We start from the raw sequence: 19,123 nt of genomic DNA on the forward strand, positions 1-19,123 counted from the left end.
CTCAGAACCGATCACCAAACTCGACCGTCCCGCGTGCCTGCGGCCCGGAGCTGCGAAGTGCAAGGAAGCTGTGTGGGACGGAGGCGGCAGCAAGAGAACTACACCTCCCGGCATGCCCGGGCGCTCCCTCTGACGCACTTCCTGCGCGGCGCCGGGCGCGCCGGGGCTACGGGAGAACCACATCTCCCGGTAGGCTCCGGGCGCGCGCTGTGACGCACTTCCGGCGCGGCGGGAACAGCGCGCCCCCGGCGGCCCGGCGGCGGGAGCGAGGCGACCGCTCGGCCCGCGGCAAGTGACGGGCGGCCGGCCGAGGGGGAGCCGGGGCGGGGCGGCGGCGGCCGGCGAGGGAGCGCGCGGGCGGCCTAGCCCCGCCCCGGTGACCTTCACGGCCCGGGCGGCGGGCGCAGGCCGGGCGGCGGCGGCGGCGGCGCGATGTTCGTGCAGGAGGAGAAGATTTTCGCGGGCAAGGTGCTGCGGCTGCACATCTGCGCGTCCGACGGCGCCGAGTGGCTGGAGGAGGCGACCGAGGACACCTCGGTGGAGAAGCTCAAGGAGCGCTGCCTCAAGCACGTAAGTCCGGGCCGCGGCCACCCCCTTCCTTAGCCGCCCCCTTCCCGACCCCCCAACCCCTACACCTTCCCGACGCCCTTCCTGGACCGGGCTCCGGGCCGAGCGCTTCAAGATCAACTCCTGCCGCAGCCCGAGGAGCTCGGGGCAGGCCGGGAAACTGAGGCAGGAAAGGTGAAGTCGCCGCGCGGAGCAGGGCCTCGTGGTTTTCCATCATTTGTGCTCGCTTTGCGCTTGGGGTGAGGCTCTTGGTTTTTAGCCGGGCCGAGGAAGAGGGACCCGCCGTGGAGAAGTGGCTTCCCTTCCCTGCGGGGCGGGCGACCTGGAGCTGTTTCCCGCTGGCTGGCATGGGATCTGGCTCTGGCCGCTTGAGCCTCCGAGCTGGAGTCCCTGAAATGGGGCCGCTGCCAAACTCGTCCCGGAGCCCCTGCTTTGCCGTGGCCTTTGCATCCATTCGGCGGGTGGGTCCAGGAGAAGAGTCTCCTCGCTGAAAAAGCCACTTTTTAACGGTCAGTTCATGTGAAATACCCCTGTATAGTTGGCTCCTTAGTTTGCTAATTTTTGGAAATAGTTCTTGCTGGCCGTGTCTCTGGAAACTCCTCCACTCAGGCAGGCTGGGCCACCTGACTCCCGCTGCCCTTGGCCCGTGCGGTGTTTTCTTGTCAGGGTTTAGGTTCGTCTTCTGGTGCGGATTCCATGTAGTAAATTACACGTTTGTACTGTGGCGAGCGTCCTCTCCAAGGACGAACTTCCAGTTACTGTGGGAACTATGCACGAAGATACTTTTGAGTCACTTGGGAGTGAGGGTCTGTGGAGCTGTTTTGTGACTGGCCAAGGCAGGCAGGCATTCTGGTTTCCAGAGCAGATCCCTTTCTGGAACACTCTGGATGTCAGTTACGATGCGGTCCTGGCCTCAGATCCAGGAGGGGGCCAGTCGGGTGTTTTCGCCATCTAGAAACCCCCCGGACAGCAGGCTAGTAGGCTGGGGGCTCCGCGAGCGTGCAGGCTGTGAGAGCCAGGCCCTGTTGCTTGTCGAGTCGTGTACATTTATTTAAAAAAAAATTTTTTTAACGTTTGTTATTCATTTTTGAGAGGCGGGGAGAGACAGAGTATGAGTGGGGGAGGGGCAGAGGGAGAGGGAGAGACAGAATCCGAAGCAGCTCCAGGCTCTGAGCTGTCAGCGCAGAGCCCGACGCCAGGCTCGATCGAACTCACGAACCGCGAGATCATGACCTGAGCCGAAGTCGGACGCTCAACTGGCTGAGTCACCCAGGCACCCCGAGTCCTGTACGTTTAAAACAAAAGCCAAAAACCTCCCCGACTTGCTGTTCCCCCTCCCTCCCCCCAGCCCACCCAGGACAGGAGCTCCTCGAGGGCTGGGCCTGTGTTCACATGTCCAGAGCCAGGCTCTCTGTGCTCAGAACAAACCTGTGGGTTAATGGAATAACTGGAAATGGACTGTCAATTCAGAACTGCCCGGACTTGGAGCGACACCTGCTGAGTCAGGCAGGGAGAAGTCGGTGGGTAAATCGGGGTGGCATTTGACTTAACTCACTAATTTACATAGCTATCATAATATTAGTTTATGAAGGGGAACAGGAAGTGAGAACTGTTGGACTGATCCGCAGTTGCTTGCTAATGAATTTCAGGAGCTCTTGGGGTTCATTAGGCAGCCAATTTGAATAAGATGCTAATTACCATGTTCCTGATATTTATTATTCCAGTCGGGATTCAGGTGTGTCGTTGGGGACTTTTCTGGCACTGTCCTACTTTAAATTGAAATTTTGTTCCACTCTGCAGTCTCTCCAGGTGTGGGGGAGCCACGTAAATCACGGGACTTGAGAGCTGAGTGGTCGGGAAGCATTTCCCCCTCCGTGCCCGTCCTGTTCTGTGGGCAGGACGCGCCGTCTCTCGAGCCGGTCAGAATGCAGTAGTTAGCGACGAGTATTCTCACGCTGTGTACTTGAACGTCACCCGGGAAACCATCGCCCGAGTGTCGTACTGCAGCAGGCAGTGAGGCTCCGCCCGCCCGGGCTTCTGTTTCTCCTTCCCAATCTTCCCCTGGTGCACACTCAGGCTGGCGCAATGTTTCCCTTCCTCCTCGAAGGGGACGTTGTGGGTTTCTCCCCCTCCGGTGGTACTCCTTCGGAGCGTGTTGCTTTATTAACGAGGAGCGTTCTTACCATAACTCTTAAAGAACCTGATGAGCTCTGTAGCTTTTCTTTTCTTTCCACGTCAGTTGCGGTCTCTTGTGAAATTGTCAGTGCGTGACATGGTACCTGTTAATATGGCTATGAGATCACATGACGGTGTGTCTTGGGGTGACCCAGGAGGTCGCGTCATGTGTAGGAGGAACGGCCTCTTCACCCTTCTGGGGAGGAAGCAGCTTCAGCGGGTGTCCGCGCCCGGCTCCCGTGATGGGCTCCGCTGGGGCCGTCCTGCTGCCGAATCTTCGCTTGCTCGGAGCGTCTGTGCCGAGAACAAAGGAGCAGGATGAAGTCACGGTGTGTGCGGATGACTCACGCTTGTGTTGTGCCGTGGACAGGTTGCGCAGTACAGTCTTCTCAGGGACCACATGAGGGTTGTTTTGGAGAATTGTGTTTCATACACTGTATTCTGAACTTGTCAGATCAGCTAGCCTGCGAATTTCAGAGTTAGAAGGAACACACCCAGTATTTCTGGGAGCAGAGCCAGAGTCGAATTCAAGGCAAGTGGGGGGAGGGTGGCATCTGCTCTCATAGATGCAGGAGCGGATCTTGCTGTTGGCTGAGCCCTTCTTTGCCCCCTTCATCCTTGCCCGTCGATGTGAGTGCACGACAGCCCCCCTGAAGCCAGAGTGTTCCGGCTGTCGCCACGACCTTCTCCTGCCTGGACTTCAGTGTCCCCCCACCCCTGCCCCGGTGCCACGTTCTGGGGCGCTGGAGCCCTGGCCAGTGAGTCACAACTGCGTGCCAGTCGGCCAGTCCCCTTTGGCCGCCCAGGAGGGGCCCCACCCGGGGCACCTGCAGCTTGCTTCGGGATCTGTGTGGTGGTCCCGTGCTGAGCGCAAGCCAAGGGCCGAGTGAAGGCTGGTTGTTCTCCTCTCGGGGTTTTGCGGGCTTTTCAGTGGTCAGGGCCCTGTTTCTACTGTCTGTGGACTCGCCTTCTCTCTTCACCGTCTCCCAGCCCCTTCCGTGCGTCTGGAAGAAAGAAAAAGTATACAAATCATACTTAGGTTTTTAGGTTTTCAGGTAACGGTGGACCTGCTATTTTCATTTTAAAATGTTGCTCCAGATCTTTGCAGACGAGGGAAGCGATTCAGGTTGCCACTAATTGCCAGCAGGGTATTTTATGTCAAGCCGTGAACCTATTTCAGGAGTACTTACTGGGTTGGTGGACAGATTGCTGCCCTAGGGATCAGTGTTGTGGCCTTTTCTTTGGCTTCCGCCATTGATGAGAATTCTTTGACTTCGTCTGCGCTCTGACTTTTTAGCTAGTAGCCAGTACACTCCTGCTGTGGTTTGAGGGTCAGGTCCCATATTGTTACCATTATGATTTATTTTCTATCTTGAAATATATGATTCTTCCCCCCAGTGTGCTCATGGGAGCTTAGAAGACCCCAAAAGTGTGACCCATCACAAATTAATACACGCTGCTTCGGAGAGGGTGCTGAGTGATGCCAAAACAATCTTGGAAGAGAACATCCAAGACCAAGGTAGGGGCCTCACGGGGCAGCGGGGGGAGCCGCGGCATCCGTGGGAACGGGGGACCTGAGAGGCAAAGGCACCCTCGACGTCCACGTCTGCGTTCCAGGCTGGGACCGGCCGAGAACACTGGGTCCACTGAAAGGATTTTATTTTCCCTTTGGTACAACAAAGTACGCATTGTGGGATGTTTGTGACCAACAGCACAGACCAACAGCTCAGATGGGCAGCATCCATCTGAGAAACCAGCTGTGAACCTCATTTCTAATTCTGTTTCTGAGCAAACCCAGGGTCTGCAGGGCTGCTCCCGGCTGTATCGTGCGGCCGGACCCCAGGGCGCCGGTGTCCTGGGATGACACTCCTGCTACAGACAACGTCCGTCCCGTCGCTTAGGCTTTGCGTCCGAAGCGTGTGGGGAGAAACCTTTGGTTTTCTAGATGTCATTCAAAGGGTGGTTTTAATTCTGGGATTCTCTTAAATAATCCGTTTCGGAAGTACTGTTCCCAGACCTCCGTGGAGTGTGGGGGTCGGGCTGGGGACCAGGCGGGAGCTGCCAGCCTCGCGGCCTGCGGCCCCCCTCCCCCCCGGCACGCCCCGGGTTTAGCTCTGAGGGTGGAGACCGGGCCCCCAGCCTCCGAGAGCGGAGCCCGTTGAAACGGGAGCGTTTTGTGAGGTTTCCACCCGTTCTTGGCACAGTTGTCAGGGCCGTGCTGTGTGTGACCCCCAGCCGGGGTCCCGCCGGGCCAGGGGACCCGCACGCGCACGGGGTGGGGCAAAGGGGCTCATGTGAGCACTCGGCTTGGGGGGCACCCGGAGGGCGCCCCTGCTCCTGTGTCCTTGGGTCCTCTGGCGCCTGTTCTGCCATTTCACGGATAAGGGAGGTAACCGGCTTGATAGACGCGTTTCCTTTCCAGATGTCTTACTGTTGATAAAAAAGCGTGCCCCGAGTCCGCTGCCCAAGATGGCCGACGTGTCCGCAGCAGAAAAGGTGAGTCTCAGAGTTGGGAATCGGACGCCTTTGTCAGCAGGAGGCCCCCCCACTGAAGCCCGCGGCCTGACACGGTTCTGGATACCGGCCGCTCGCAGACCCAGCGCGTCCCATGGTCACGGTCACGGGGCTTCTCTGTCGTGGCGGAGCCTCTCCTGGTCGCTGGCCGCGTGGCTGGCACCCCGCCCCCCGGGCCACCCGTCCGCCCCGATCTCCGGGAGCGCCCTCCTTCCTCTCCCCGGGTGGCACCCGGAGCACGGGGAAGGGGTGGCAGGCACACACTTGGGCCCCCATGCCAGGAGCGCAGGCTCGTGCTCGGGAAGTTCCTGGAGAAGCGGGGGGCCTTCCACACCTGCGCCCAGGTGCAAAACGCTGCCGTTGGAAAGGGGCTGCCGTACTAATTTCACAACTTTTCCTCGCTTATCTTGGGGACAGAGTTTCTTACTCATGCTCCGAAATGCTAGGGAGGGCGTTCACCCCCGAGAAAGCAGGCCAGACTCCGTGGGCCGTGGGCCTCTGAGCAGTGAGCTATCTCAGGGTCTCCTCTGGGACAGGCGGCACGGGGGGAGTGCCTGGGGGCTTATCTGTGGCCACACCTGGCCACGGCACTGGCATGGAGATGGGCCAGCCGCCCCCCCCCCCCCCCATCTCCGGGAGACACAACCGGGCCCGCCCCTGCCTGTCCCGGAGACCTGCCTGGGCGGAACGCGGTTCTCCCGTTACAGTGCGAGCCCTTGGTAACCAGTGTTAGCCCTGGGAACCAGACGATGGGGTTCCCACCGCCACGGCGGCTCTGGGTAACTTGCGGCTGCGGACCTCACGCGGCAGTTCACCTTGTCTGCGCACGTTTGCAAAACAAAACATCGTAAGACGTTAATGCTTGTTTCTGTGAATTATTATTAATTTTAAGTGAAAGTAACATGCGTTTCCGAAGGCAAATAATGCTACCGGTCTCTCAATAAAAATCAGCATCTCCCTCTCCCACGGGAGTCACACACCTTAAAGGCAACATCTTTCACTCATTTCGCTCTTCCTTCAGCGGTTCTCTTCCTGATGGATAAACAGCACGCATAATTTATTATTTCTTAGAATATCAGCTTTAGATTCTTCGGCTTCTTGGTGTTTGGTGTGTTAGATCATAGCCCTGGTTGTTTCCACGCTGGTTGAAGATTTCAGGATTTCCGTTAGGATTAGTGTGTACATGTTGTTTTCCTTTAGGAGTTGAAGGGTACTAAGATTATCCTTTTTTTTTTTTTTTAAATGTTTGTTTTTGAGAGAGAGAGAGAGAAAGAGGGTGAGTGAGGGACAGAGAGAGAGAGAGAAAGAGACAGAACTCGAAGCAGGCTCCAGGCTCTGAGCTGTCAGCACAGAGCCCGATGTGGGGCTTGAACCCACAGGCTGTGAGATCATGACCTGAGCCGAAGCCGGACGCTCAACCAACTGAGCCACCCAGGCATCCCTAAGACTATCCTTTTTTATACAACTTTCTCCTGGAACCCACAATTGCCTCTTCCTTTTCTTTTCTTTCTTTTCTTTTCTTTTCTTTTCTTTTCTTTTCTTTTCTTTTCTTTTCTTTCTCTCTCTTTTTTTTTTTAACACTTATTTATTTTTGAGAGAGAGAGAGAGAGACAGAGTGCAAGCAGGAGAGGGGCAGAGAGAGAGCGAGACACAGAATCTGAAGCAGGATCCAGGCTCCGAGCTGTCAGCACGGAGCCCGACGCGGGGCTTGAACTCACAAACTGAGATCATGACCTGAGCCGAAGCAGGATGATGCTTAACTGACTGAGCCACCCAGGCGCCCCTCCTTTTGTTTTCTGTAGGGTTATTGCTAAGTTTTTCAGATTCTTTGCCCGGATTAATAAGTCTCTCTGAAAACAGGGTCACATGTGTGAGGCCATCTGCCAGCTCCTGCTGTCCTGGAAACGTCCCTCCAGCTCCTTCCAGCCGCGTCCCTCTGCCTCAGTGGCTCCTAGGCTTTCCCATCTCGCCCCCTGTGTCCGAGCTTCTGAATCTCGTACATCCGTACGCTCTTTGCTGTCGCCTGCCTCACAACCACAGACAACAGCTTGAGACAGCACACAGCTCACAGGTCTGTGGGTCGGCGGTCTGGGTGGGCTCAGCTGGGCCCTGCCTCAGGCTCTCAGGTCTAAATCAAGGTGCGGCCGGCGTGCCTTCCTCTTTGGAGGCTCTGGGGAAGGGCCCGCTTTGGGTGCGTTCTGGTGGTTGTCGGTTCCTACCGCTAACAGGCCGGGGTCCTGTTTTCTTGCTCGGTCAGTCAGGGCCGCCACGTTCCTTGCCTCGTGGTCCCCTGCATCTTCAGAGCCAGTGACAGAATTTCTCACGCGTCGACTCTCCCTCTGGCCAGAAAGAGCACTTTGCTTTTGAAGGGATTGCCTGATTAGGTCAGGCCCACCAAGGCGGGGGGCGTTTCCTTTAAAGTTGACTGTGCCATAGCCTGACCTTATCCCACAACAAAATCGATCCTACTCACAGCCCCTGGGACTGTGCAGGTGTGACTGCAGGAGTGTGGTCTTAGGGCCCGATTTGGAGTCCACCTGCAGAATCAGGTATCTTCCAGCTGACTTGTCTGGTGGAGCCTGGCTTCCCTCAGCATCTGGGAAGGGAAAGGAGTCTTGCGGCCTTGCCCTCCAGCGTTCGGCGGCTTTGGTGAGCACCACCTGTGTGCGTGCACTGCGCGATGAAGGTGCTGGGCCCAGTGTCCGGGGTTTCCATGTGGCCGGCAGCGGCTGGTCGGTCCTGACTTGTCCCCTGTCCCTGCTCTGCTTCCTCTCCCCTCCCCTCCCCCTGGGGTCTTCTAGCCCCCCCCCCCCAGCCCCAAGGCTCTTGAGGGCTTTGGAAGTTCATGATCTGCGTTGATGCAGATCCTGCCCCCGGCACATAGAGTCAGAGATTCGTGGGTTTTCGTTCCAGAACTTTTTCTGGATTGTTCTTGGATGGTGCCCTCCCCTCGTTTTGTCTCCCTCTTTCCGGAGTTCCTGTTGGTTGGATGTTGGCGATTTCCTGGACATCTTTCCCTGACTGCTATGGCCTGTTTATCTGGTGGTGATCTTTTACGTTTCCCAGCGGTGTCTCCTCCGACGGTGATGGCTTCCTGCTGCGCCCCCATCTCCAAGGGTTTTCTGGCGTGAAATCCTTTTCCTCTTGTCGTCTCCTTCACACTTCCTTACTTCCCCGTTCTCATTCGGGTCTCTGTCCCTCCTGTTGGAGGCTTTCCTCACACCCCGGGGCCTCCTTGGCTGCCATCTCTCCAAGAGGCACCAGGGGCTCACCGGCTCCTCTCTGTGCCCACGGTCGCACCTGCTGGTCCACGGTCGCGCCTGTGGGGCACAGACTCGGCCCTGTTCCCTCCTTCCACGGGGGTGTGTCTCCTGCCGGGGGTCCTTGAAGCCGAGTAGCGCAGGGACTGGGTCTCGTCCAGGGTTAGGACGGGGCCCCCTTTTCCGGCTGCTGAGCCCAGGCTGCCTGGCTCCGGGGCTCCCCGGGTCTGCCCTCTCCAAGGCGGTTGCTGGCCGAGCAGGGTAGTAGAGGGCCACTGTCCTTGGCCTCGGCCGCTCACTCCCAACCTGGGCGCTTCCCTCGGGCTCTGGCTTCGGCCTGGCCTGGTTTCTGGCTGGACTCCTGCCGCGCGTGCTCGGCTGACCCCCGTCTGTTTTCTGTCTCGGAGGAACAGTCTCTGTCGCTCTGGTTCTCTGTGTTGGAGTCGCTGCCATCTGGTGCGGATGTGCTGTTGCGGCGGGCGCCCCGGCACAGCCACGGCCTCCCTGTGGCCACGAGACACCGTGTCTGCCTTCTCTCCTTCCCTGCCGTCCTCTGGTTATGACAGGCAGGAATCGTGTCCCCAGAGAGCATCACGTCTTCTGTCCCCGAGGATGCGCACAGAACCCGCAGGGACCCTCTGCCCAGGCGAGAGCGGCACCCGCCCCCTCGGGAAAGGCGCTCTCCCCGCGGGAGCCCGTGTTCCGGCTGATGCGGCCTTGCCTTTTCTTGCTCTCGTGTTCATTTTGGACTTCCTTTTTCTTTTTAATGTTTGTTCATTTTTGAGAGGGAGAACATGTGCATGTGTGAGGGAGGGGCAGAGAGAGAGGGAGACAATCCCAAACAGGCTCCTCACGGTCCGCGTAGAGCCTGACGCGGGGCTTGAAGTCACGGACCGCGAGATCCTGACCTGAGCCAAAATCAGGGGTTGAGGCTTAACCGACTGAGCCCCCCAGGCGCCCTATTCGTTTCAGACTTTCTGATTACTTTTCTGTGTAGAAAAAACAGGAAGAGAAAGCCCCGGATAGAGAAGCTATATTCCGGGCCACCGCCAACCTGCCCTCCTACAACATGGACCGGGCCGAGGTCCAGACCAACATCAGAGACGTGAGTGCCCGCCATGGGCCACGCCACGTGCTCCTCACGCCTGCGTGGGGGCCGTGCTTGGGGAAGGTGGGGGGAAGGACAGACAGGAGTCCTGTGTGCGTTTTTGCAGCTTCTCCGTAGACCTTAAACGATTTCAAAATAAAAAGGTTAAGAAGACATTGGAAAGTGGGACCGCAAAGGTAGATGCTACTGGAAAATACTAGAGTTTTGCCCGAAGTTTGGTAAAAACTGGTAGAGAGAAATCTGGACCCTTAGTAATTTTGGATGCAAAGTCCTGAGCTATAGAAAAGCAGGGTGTGTCCGGTGTCCCATGGAGCGGTCCCAGCAGGGTGCAGCGTGCCCCGTGGACTGGGACCGCGTGGCCGCCGGCTCCGAGAGTGCCACCACGGCCCTGCTCACCCCAGCAGCAGAGTGTGCCGTCGCACGCTGCACGCCTGCCCCGGCCCGCATGCGGTTTGCCCCGGGCGTGTCCTTCCTGCGGCGTTGGAGGCCCGTCATGGGAACGAGCGGTGGCCGGCCCCTGTGTCGCCCATGGGACCGGGACCCACCCGTAGAGGGTCCTGATCGAGTTCCCAGCAGCCTTCTTCCTGGTGAGAGCCCGAGGCCTGTGCGGGGGGCCCGGTGGGTCAGGCTGCTCTCTTCCCCTTCCGTGCCGGGTGCTTTCTGTGTCGGCCCAGGGGCTGAGTGGTGTCGCCCGTCCGACGCCTCCCTGCCCGGCACAGAGTCCTGCCAGTCCGGTCTCCCCCGCCTCTGGTGTTGCGGAAGCGGCAGCAGCATAGTTGGGACTGGGATGCGGGGTCTAGGGCCCAGGAGCGCGGTTACACCTCCAGGCGGGTCTCGGGCACGTGAAGCAGTTAAGAGCCTTTTTCTCCTTTCCTGCAGTTCCAGACGGAACTCCGGAAGATCCTGGTGTCTCTCATCGAGGTGGCACAGAAGTTGTTAGCGCTGAACCCGGATGCGGTCGAGCTGTTCAAGAAGGCGAACGGTACGAGCAAGCCCGGGTTGGCCGCGATCCTGCGCTTGGACCCGCCATGGGCCCCGCGGCGCCCGTTCACTGGCCACGGCCCCGGGGTCACACGGGGGGCCAAAGAATGCTTTATGTTTGTGCTTTCAGTTGACGCGGGCTCCTGTCCACACGGGTGCCGGCCGAGGCACCGTGTGGATTTGCTGAGGATTCGGGGGGTTGGCACGCACCTGGGACCCCGGGCCCCTCGCGCTGGCCCGGCCCTCACGGGTCGCCCCGTCTCTCGCCCACAGCGATGCTGGACGAAGAGGAGGACGGGCGAGTGGACGAGGCGGCCCTGCGGCAGCTCACGGAGATGGGCTTCCCGGAGAGCAGGGCCGCCAAGGCCCTGCGGCTGAACCAGTACGTGTGGGCCACCTCCTCCCCTTGCTGCCGATGCTGTGGGTTCCCCCGGGGTGACGTCCTCCGTCCCAAACTCTCTGATTGAACCGTTTCCGATAGATGTGAGTTTTTAAAGACAAATCCTGCACGCACATCCCCGAGGTAAGCTAGTGGGGCACCTCCATTGTCTCAGGACAGTGTGATGTGGCCTCGCCCTCGCTGGGGACGGGCCAGGGTGGCCGGGTCCCCCCGGGCCGTCGTTGCCAGCGCTGCGTGGAAGCCTGCCTGTGGCAGGGACGTGGCGGCCCGGAGCCATGTCCTCTTAAGCAGCCTCCTACGCCTGCCCCGCCGCAGCCACTTGCCTTTGCGTCCACACTCAGCTCTGAAACGAGAGCCTTGACAGCCAGAGGACGGTCGGGGGGGCTCTGCTCTTGGCCTTGGACCTAAAAGTCTCACGTTCTTCATGAGCTTATGGCCCTTGCTTAGTGAATGGGTCTCTGTGCTGTGGCCGGGGTCTTAGGGGGTTTCGGGGCCAGGGCCACGGCCTCTCCCAAGGGGTCCCCAGCTCCTGCCGGAGAAGTCACTAAAGCCAGAGAACCTTGCAGTGAGATGTGAAGGAGGTGGGAGGCCCTCAATGATTGGCCTGGGCCATCTGGAAAGTCTCTTGTCACCTTTCAGCATGTCGGTGCCTCAGGCCATGGAGTGGTTGATTGAACACGCAGAAGACCCGACCATCGACACGCCTCTTCCGGGCCAGGCCTCTCCGGGAGGGGCCGAAGCCGCCCCTGAGGCTGCCTCCGAGGCGGCCGGGACTAGCACCGGAGACGAGGAGCCCAGAGATGAGCTAACGGAGATCTTCAAGAAGATCCGGAGGAAAAGGGAGTTCCGGGCCGATGCTCGGGTACGTGCTCCAGGGCCTGGACACCGCCCGGCAGGGTTGGCGTTTGTCCACGTGGGGCTGCGCCGTGTGGAGGAAGCTGGACCTGGTGAGGGGCTTATCGTCAGGCCCACGTTCGGTTTTCACTTGTCCTCACGTGAATCCAGGTGGCTGTTTTTCCTCCAGATTTTCCTCCACATATTCATTTGTCACCTGAAAACTCACGACGGTCCTGTCCACGTTCCCGCCGTGAGTGAGTCGTGGGCTTGGGTGGGGACGCTGCCCGGAGACCAGAGGCTGGGGCGCCGCAGGACTGTCTGTGGACAGGGAGGCGGTCAGGCTCTGACCACCTGGTCGTGGTGTCTGTGGGATGTCAGGACCCGAGGCCTGGGCCATCTCGGGCTGCACTTGGCCCGCTGACGTTCGTGTCTGGTGTGGCTGCCCTCCACTGTCGCCTCCTCCTGGGTGCTTTTGTGGCTCCCTGTTCTCCACTGTTACGGTCATTTGACCAGGGTCGTGATTTCCCCTTGGATGTTTTCTGTGCTTTAAGACTGCGGTTTTCTTTCAGATTATAGATGGGTCATTTCGAGGTGTTAGGGCTCTGAGTCCATGAGTTCCTGACTTGGGGTGCTGTGTTGTCCCGCGGGCTCGTGGGATGCCCACCCTAGCCTATCCTGCACCTGTTTCCCTGGGTCGAGCGGCACCTCCCGCCAGGGGCCCGGTTCGCGCTGACTGCACATGGTGTGAGCCCTGGCTCTGGGGGCCGACCGCTCCCCGCACGGGGGCCGGTGCTGTTCTGGCTCCTCTTCCCTCTGGGGGTGCAGACCCTTTCCAGGGTGCTGGGTTTAGGTACAGACCCCTTCCAGGGTGCTGGGTTTAAGTACAGACCCCTTCCAGGGTGCCGGGTGTAAGCTCCAGCTTGTCGTCTCACATGGACCCAAGGCCCACGTCCTGTCTGCGTGTGCACGTTAGACCCTGACCCCCAGGCCCTGCTAATGCCCCTGCCCCCTCCCCGGCTAGTTTGCTGTTCTGTCTGCTTTCTTGTGAGCTCAGCTACAGCTGAGCCCGTAGCTGGTGTTTCTAGAGCCTGGTCTGGGCGCCGGGCTGAGCCCCACGGGAGGGGAGGCCGTGTTCCTGGAGGGTGCTCTGTGCTCCTCCGGGCTCCGGACTTCCCTGGAGGGTGGTGGTCTCACGTTGTCCTCGTCCGGCACACCACTGCTCAGCCGGTGGTCTTTGCTGCCCTCTCAACCTCGTGACGCCGAGTGACACCTGAGGTGCTCTTCTCCCAAGACGCATGCCTGTGCCAGGCCTTCCTGTCCCCTCTTTGTGGTAGACGTTCTGTGACGATTGTTGCAAAAGGCTGACGCAGGACATCATCGTCTCCCACCCTCTGGTTCCACACCATTTGAAAGGATAGTCTGGAAGGACGGGAGTGTTGGTGTGGCTCCCAGGAGGTCTGGATCAGGGAGCAGGGCTTGGACTGGAGACCAGGACGGACTTTTCGCGGTCTCTTCCCCGCCCCCCACGCCAACGCCAGCTGCGGGGGGAGAGTGCGTGCGGTGCGTGGGGCAGGCAGAGCCCGGGTCTTGGGGCCTGTGAGCGCGTGGACCCTGGCAGGCGGGCTGGGGGCGTGACCCCAGAGTCCCCGTGCGGAAGGACTGGGCCGTGGTTTCTCTAGGCTGAGCCGGGAGTGTGTGAAAGGAGAGGAAGGTTTTTATTGACGTTCACAGGAAGATCTCCGCGTGCTTGGATTTAGTGGGAGGTCCCGGTGATTTTATGTGACCCGGGGGTCAACTACCACATGGTGCGTTCTTCTCCTAGGATTTGCGGGGGGACCCCCACCCCCGCCAGCCCTGGGGTTAGGAGCTGCTTCGGGAAAGGAAAGGAAGTGGGTCATCGCACAGATGCTTTCTCGTGAGCTCACTGGACACCGTTTGGCCCCAGTGAAGCATCTTTCTGGCTGCCGCCCCGGCTGACTTCCCTTCCTACCGGGTGCTCTCTGAGACACCTGTCGGGCCGGTCCAGCCTGGGCATGGCCGCCAGCACCCACACCCGGGCGTGTGGCGAGGTAGAGTGGTTAACACGGAAAAGTCTACCAGGAAGAAGACGGGGACCCAGTTCACAAGAGTGTGGTTTGATCTCCATGCAATTAACTTCATGAAATCTTTTACCTTTTTTTTTCCCCCCCCAAAATTGACCCTTTTAAAGATTGCACGATAAAAGTCAAGGGTAAAGTGAAGGATGTAACGTGTTCTGTGGTTTTTGTCCTGAAATCGTACATCTCTCATCCCCAGAACGTCGAACGTTGGGTCGTTGTTCCCTCTGAGAATTCTCAAACATTTATGTTTACAGTTTATATTTTGTTAAGTGTAAGATGTTTGAAGTTAATTTTAGTGTCATTTTTTAAAGGATAAAACGTGCAGAAACCTCCTTTCTGTTTCCCGCAAGTGAGCAGGATCTTTTTCCCCCCACCTCAGTTGGGTTTGCTTCCCTCATGGTCTCTCCCTCACCCTTTCGTTCTGGGGACCGGGGCCCCTGCAGAGAGCTCACGGTGGTGGTGGAGACCTTTCTGGCCACACACGGGGACAGAGCTAAAAGGGTCTGATGCTGGTGTGGCCTGCCCGTGGCATGTCGGTCAGCAGGCTTCCCAGTGTGGATCCGGGCCACACGGCCCGGCTCCCTGGTCCTCAGCGAGCGCGCACTGAGTGGCCTGTGGGTTCTCCTTCAGGCCGTCGTTTCCCTGATGGAGATGGGATTCGACGAGAAGGAAGTGATAGACGCCCTCAGAGTGAACAACAACCAGCAGAACGCCGCCGTGAGTACCGCCGCGCGTCCTCGTGCCAGCGACGCTCTGCCCTCGCCCGCGTCACGTGCATCAGGCTCCTGTCCCAGGCGGTCCGTTCTTTCCGAGGGAGACGAGAGGGTCGATGGTGTCACAGTATAACGTGTTTTGCATACCGAGAAAGTTCTGGGCCTTGTTTTTCTTTTTTTCTGTTTCTTTCTTTCATTCTTCTTTCTTTCTTTCTTTTTTTAAGTTTGCATGTTAATTTTGAGAGAGAGAGAGCAGGGGAGGGGCAGAGAGAGAGGTAGAGAGGGAATCCCAGGCAGGCTTCATGCTGTCAGCACAGAGCCCGACGTGGGGAACGAACCCACGAAGCTGCGGGATCATGACCTGAGCAGAAACCAAGAGTCAGACGCTTAACTGACTGAGCCCCCCAGGCGCCCCGGGATCTGTCTTTGTGCGACCCCGTGCGTTCCTTGGCACGCATGCGAGTCGTTAGTTGGCTGAGCTGACCTGGGACGGGTCCCAGGCTGTGGACCCACAGCAGCTGCCCGAGGAGGGCGTGGTGGTGGGGCGGGGACCTCCGGGGATGCAGCCTGGGGGTTCCATGCCTCTCTTCATTCTCCTCCCGGCGCCCTGCGCGGGTCCTGCCGAGACGTCCCAGGCAGGCTTCGTGCTGTCAGCACAGCTGGGATCTGCTGGCCGTGCCGACACCGGAGCCCCCCGGCCTGGGCCCCTCCCTGGGGGCAGCCGCTGCCGGTGGGGGCTCAGGAGCAACTAACGTGTGTGTGACTTTTGCGTCCGCAGTGCGAGTGGCTGCTGGGAGACCGGAAGCCCTCCCCCGAGGAGCTGGACAAGGGCATCGACCCCGACAGCCCCCTCTTTCAAGCCATCCTGGATAATCCAGTGGTGCAGCTGGGCCTGACCAACCCTAAAACGTTACTAGGTACGTGGGCTTCCCCAGGGGCGGGCCCCGCCACACCGCGTGGATTTCACCGAGTGACACCGATGTCCCTGTCACCTTCGGGGAGCTCCTGCCTGAGTCACGGTGGGGCCCAGTGGCCGGGCTGTGGCCGTGGTGTGGCGGCCTCCCGTGCAGACGACTTGGACGAGCTGTGGGCACCAGAGTGGCCCGTCCAGGTTGAGGAGAGCGCGGGCAGCGCCCCGCGGGCCGGGGCCAGGTGTGCGGGAGACATTGGCCTCTGCTCTTTCTGGTCGCGAGGGCTTTCTCTGGCCCTCTCTGACCGTGAAACAGCCTGCGTCCGGAAGCGCATATGGTTTTTGTGACTCGCAGAATAGTAACGAAACTAAGACCCACACATCCTTTTGGCTTCAGAGGATGGGATGGGAAGAGCCTGGGGACGCCCGGTGGCCGGGTCGGTTAAGCCTCTGACTCTTGATTTCTGCTCAGGCCATGATCCCAGTTCGTGAGTTCGAGCCCCACGTCGGTCTCTGTGCCGACAGCACAGAACCTGCTTGGGATTCTCCCTCTCTCTGCCCCTCCCCCACTCGTTCTCTTTCTCGCTTTCTCTCTCTCTCTCAAATCAATAAACTGAAAAAGGCACCACCAACAGTGTGGAATTCTAGGCCCTGCGGGTCCTCCGGTCCCCTCCCCCACCCCAGGAGCGGGCCTTCATCGTCCCGTGGGCCCCTCGGGGGCAGCGTGCCTGTGTCTGTGCCCGAGCCCCACCCCCCATCACCCGCGTCTGCCAGCTGCTTTGCTGTCACCTCCACCTGGGGGCTTGGTCGGGGCTCATCCTGTGTCCACACCTTCCCCTTTGTCTCTCGTCGCATGTGCAGACGTCCTGTTCGCGCTCTTGTTCTGGACAGGTGTTTCTTTGGGACGTTGGCAGGTGCGAGTCTGGTAGGAGACCGTCCTCGCTCTGATAGATGTCCGTCCTTGCCGTCTGTCCCAGCCAGCCCCTGGGGCCCCGCGTCGTTTACCCCTGTCCCCAGGACGGCTCTAGGTGCCAGGAGGCGGCGGGTGGGGTGCCCAGCACGTTCACGGAGCCGCCGGTCCTTCCTCACTGACCCCATGCTGTGTGCTTCCTCGAGTTCGCCTGGACGCCCTGCCGTCCTTCTGGGCTCCCTGTCTGATACTCGTGACTGGTTTCTGGAGGGTGCCCATCAGGGGTCCCCCGGTGGTTTTAAGGGCTGGGAGGGCTGTCAGGTCACACAAGCAAGTGACTAAGTCAGACTTTCTTGCTACACCGCGGTCCCGTGTGGCCCTGAAGCGCCATGAGCAGACAGGGTGAGTGCGCTCCCCGAGGCTGGTGCGCGTGGGGCCGCTCCGCACTTCCGCGTGTGCTGACGGGTGAGGCCGGAGGGAGGACGGCACTTTCCAGACCTGTAGCCTGTGAGCTCACACGGCCAGGGTTTGCGGGGGACAGCCGTGTGCTGGGAGACACCTTCTGTCAGATTTTATTTGTAAGTCGTTTCTACACCCGACGTGGGGCTCGAACCACAACCCTGGGATGTGGGGTTCCTGCTGAGCTGCCCAGGCACCCCTCACTCACATTTTTAATGCTCGGGTTTTTTTGTTGTTCTTCTAAAAATGTTTTAAATGTTGATATTTATTTTGAGAGAGGGTGCGTGTGCAAACAGGGGAGGGGTAGAGAGAGAGGGAGACACAGAATCCCAAGCAGGCTCCAGGCTGTCAGCACAGAGCCTGACCCGGGGCTCAAACTCACAAACTGGGAGATCATGACCTGAGTCAAAGTCAAGTCGGACACTTCACCGACTGAGCCGCACAGGTGGCCCCGCGTCCGGTTTTTTTAAGTCATTTCCTGAACACTGAACATTCTCATTTTCCCAATCAGATATCGTTAAATTTGCAACAGTGTTTTTATGTCTTTTCTGCATCTGATTATTTTGCCAGGATAGGGTTGGAATTGGAATTACTGAGTCATAGGCTGCGACTATTTTTAAGATCGCGGATAGCCGTTGCCAGATTGCTTTCCAGAATCGGTGCGCCAGCAAGCACACGGGCACGCCGCCTGCCCGCCCAGGGCTGGAGACGCGGGTGCCCCGATGGGCTGAGCAGATCAGACGTTGCCGGGGGGTTGTTGGGGAGGGGTGACCCGGATACTCACGGCTCACCCTTTAAGGGCCGGTTGAGAGGCAAGTCCGTGGTACTTGACTGCGTGCCGAGAGCTGTGTCTCAGCCGGCCTTGCCGTGTTCTCCCCGCAGCGTTTGAGGACATGCTGGAAAACCCACTGAACAGCACCCAGTGGATGAACGACCCGGAGACGGGGCCGGTCATGCTGCAGATCTCCAGGATCTTCCAGACCCTGAACCGCACGTAGGCGCAAGTGCGGCCGCTCCCCTGCACGGCTCCAGCACCTGTCCGGGAGCCGGGGCGGCCCCAGCCACGGCCCTCTTCTACCCGCCAGCCTGCCAGCCAGCCGCGGAGGAGTGTGGAGACCCCTCGGTGCCAGTGCCGCAGGCTGGGGGGGAGGGGGAGGCTCGCCGGACCCCGCCCTCCGCACCCCACCCCGGGTCGTCAGGGCTCGGGGGCCCTTCTCCGGCTTTGACCTTCTGCTTAAACACTCGTGTGATGGCAGCGTGCACGGCCGGCCGCATCTCCAGCCTCCAACAGTGTTTACAGGCGTGGATGCCCCGGGAGGGGTCCCCTCCCTCCACAGTGTCCCTTTGGGCTCTGGAAACGCTCTTTGACCCGACCCGCAGGCGCTGCTTGTCACTTGGAAGAAGGCATGTTTCGACCCAAAGTGTGAAGTCAGTACTAACTTATGTAGAGGAAATCACAGATGATTTTTCTTTAATAAATAAATTCCCTTTTTGCTATTGTCATAGTGTGACTTTAGCGCCGGAGAGGGGCTTGTGCGCTCCCGACAAAGCACGCCCGCCGCGCCTGTCCCGCTCCGGGCAGTCGCTGCCCCCTCGGCGTGGCGGGCTGCCCGGGCTCGCGTCTTGGGGGCAGAACGGCGGTTCCGACTGGAGCGGACGGTCTGTATGGGCCCGGCGAGCGCTCCCAGGCCTCCGAGGGCGGACCGGATGCCGGTGGGGCTGCCTTTCCTTTGTAAACGTTACTCGCGTTGCAAAATGAGAAAATGGGTTAGCGCTTTGCTTTTTTTTTCAATGCTGGTCGTTACTTACTGCTTGACGCATTTTTCAGATGTTTTTCTGAACTCGTCTTCTGCAGCAGCCCCACCTGCCTGGGCCCAGACCTGGGTGCGCTCGGCCGTCGGCTGCGCGGTCAGGTGCGGGCCGGGGGCCGCCTCGCTGCCCTGGGGCCTCCGCCGCTCGCCCGCCCCACTCAGCTGAGCGCAGGTGTTGTAAGGAAATGTTTCTTTCCGCAGATCTGGGTTTTTCTCATTCTTTTGATTCAGACTTAGAACTTGTGGACAGAATAGTAAAAATTTTTACAGGTAGCGAATCTCACATTTTCTAAGCCTGAGGCGGTCTCCACCGCGGTGCGCCTGGGGGCTCAGTTGGTTAAGCTTCCGGCTCTTGATTCCGGCTCAGGTCATGATCTCA

At 59.4% G+C, this 19,123-nt stretch overlaps 1 protein-coding gene and 1 long non-coding RNA gene across 2 annotated transcripts; both read left to right on the top strand.

Annotated features, from left to right (window-relative positions):
• The first annotated feature begins 254 nt into the window (after positions 1–254).
• UBAC1 (UBA domain containing 1) lies at positions 255–18,430 on the top strand. The gene is made up of 10 exons (XM_086684528.1): positions 255–570; positions 4,141–4,261; positions 5,165–5,238; positions 9,514–9,621; positions 10,504–10,606; positions 10,879–10,987; positions 11,645–11,867; positions 14,572–14,658; positions 15,433–15,571; positions 17,816–18,430. Exons 1-10 carry the CDS (start codon positions 433–435, stop codon positions 17,929–17,931), a joined length of 1,218 nt encoding a protein of 405 aa, XP_086540654.1. The 5' UTR covers positions 255–432; the 3' UTR covers positions 17,932–18,430.
• On the top strand, positions 12,489–14,082 carry LOC147575169 (uncharacterized). Its single transcript, XR_015243238.1, has 2 exons — positions 12,489–12,661; positions 12,693–14,082. It is a non-coding gene; the product is annotated as an uncharacterized LOC147575169 (long non-coding RNA).
• Positions 18,431–19,123: the final 693 nt, after the last annotated feature.

The sequence above is a fragment of the Puma concolor genome, chromosome D4, assembly GCF_028749965.1.
Source record: "Puma concolor isolate L17-30 chromosome D4, mPumCon1.1.hap2, whole genome shotgun sequence".
Classification (NCBI taxonomy): domain Eukaryota; kingdom Metazoa; phylum Chordata; class Mammalia; order Carnivora; family Felidae; genus Puma; species Puma concolor.

Coding starts and splice junctions, on each gene's coding strand:
- UBAC1 (XM_086684528.1), top strand. CDS start 433: ATGTTCGTGCAGGAGGAGAAGATTTTCGCGGGCAAGGTGCTGCGGCTG. Junction 4,262..5,164: donor AGAGAACATCCAAGACCAAG/GTAGGGGCCTCA, acceptor TTTCCTTTCCAG/ATGTCTTACTGTTGATAAAA. Junction 10,607..10,878: donor GCTGTTCAAGAAGGCGAACG/GTACGAGCAAGC, acceptor TCTCGCCCACAG/CGATGCTGGACGAAGAGGAG.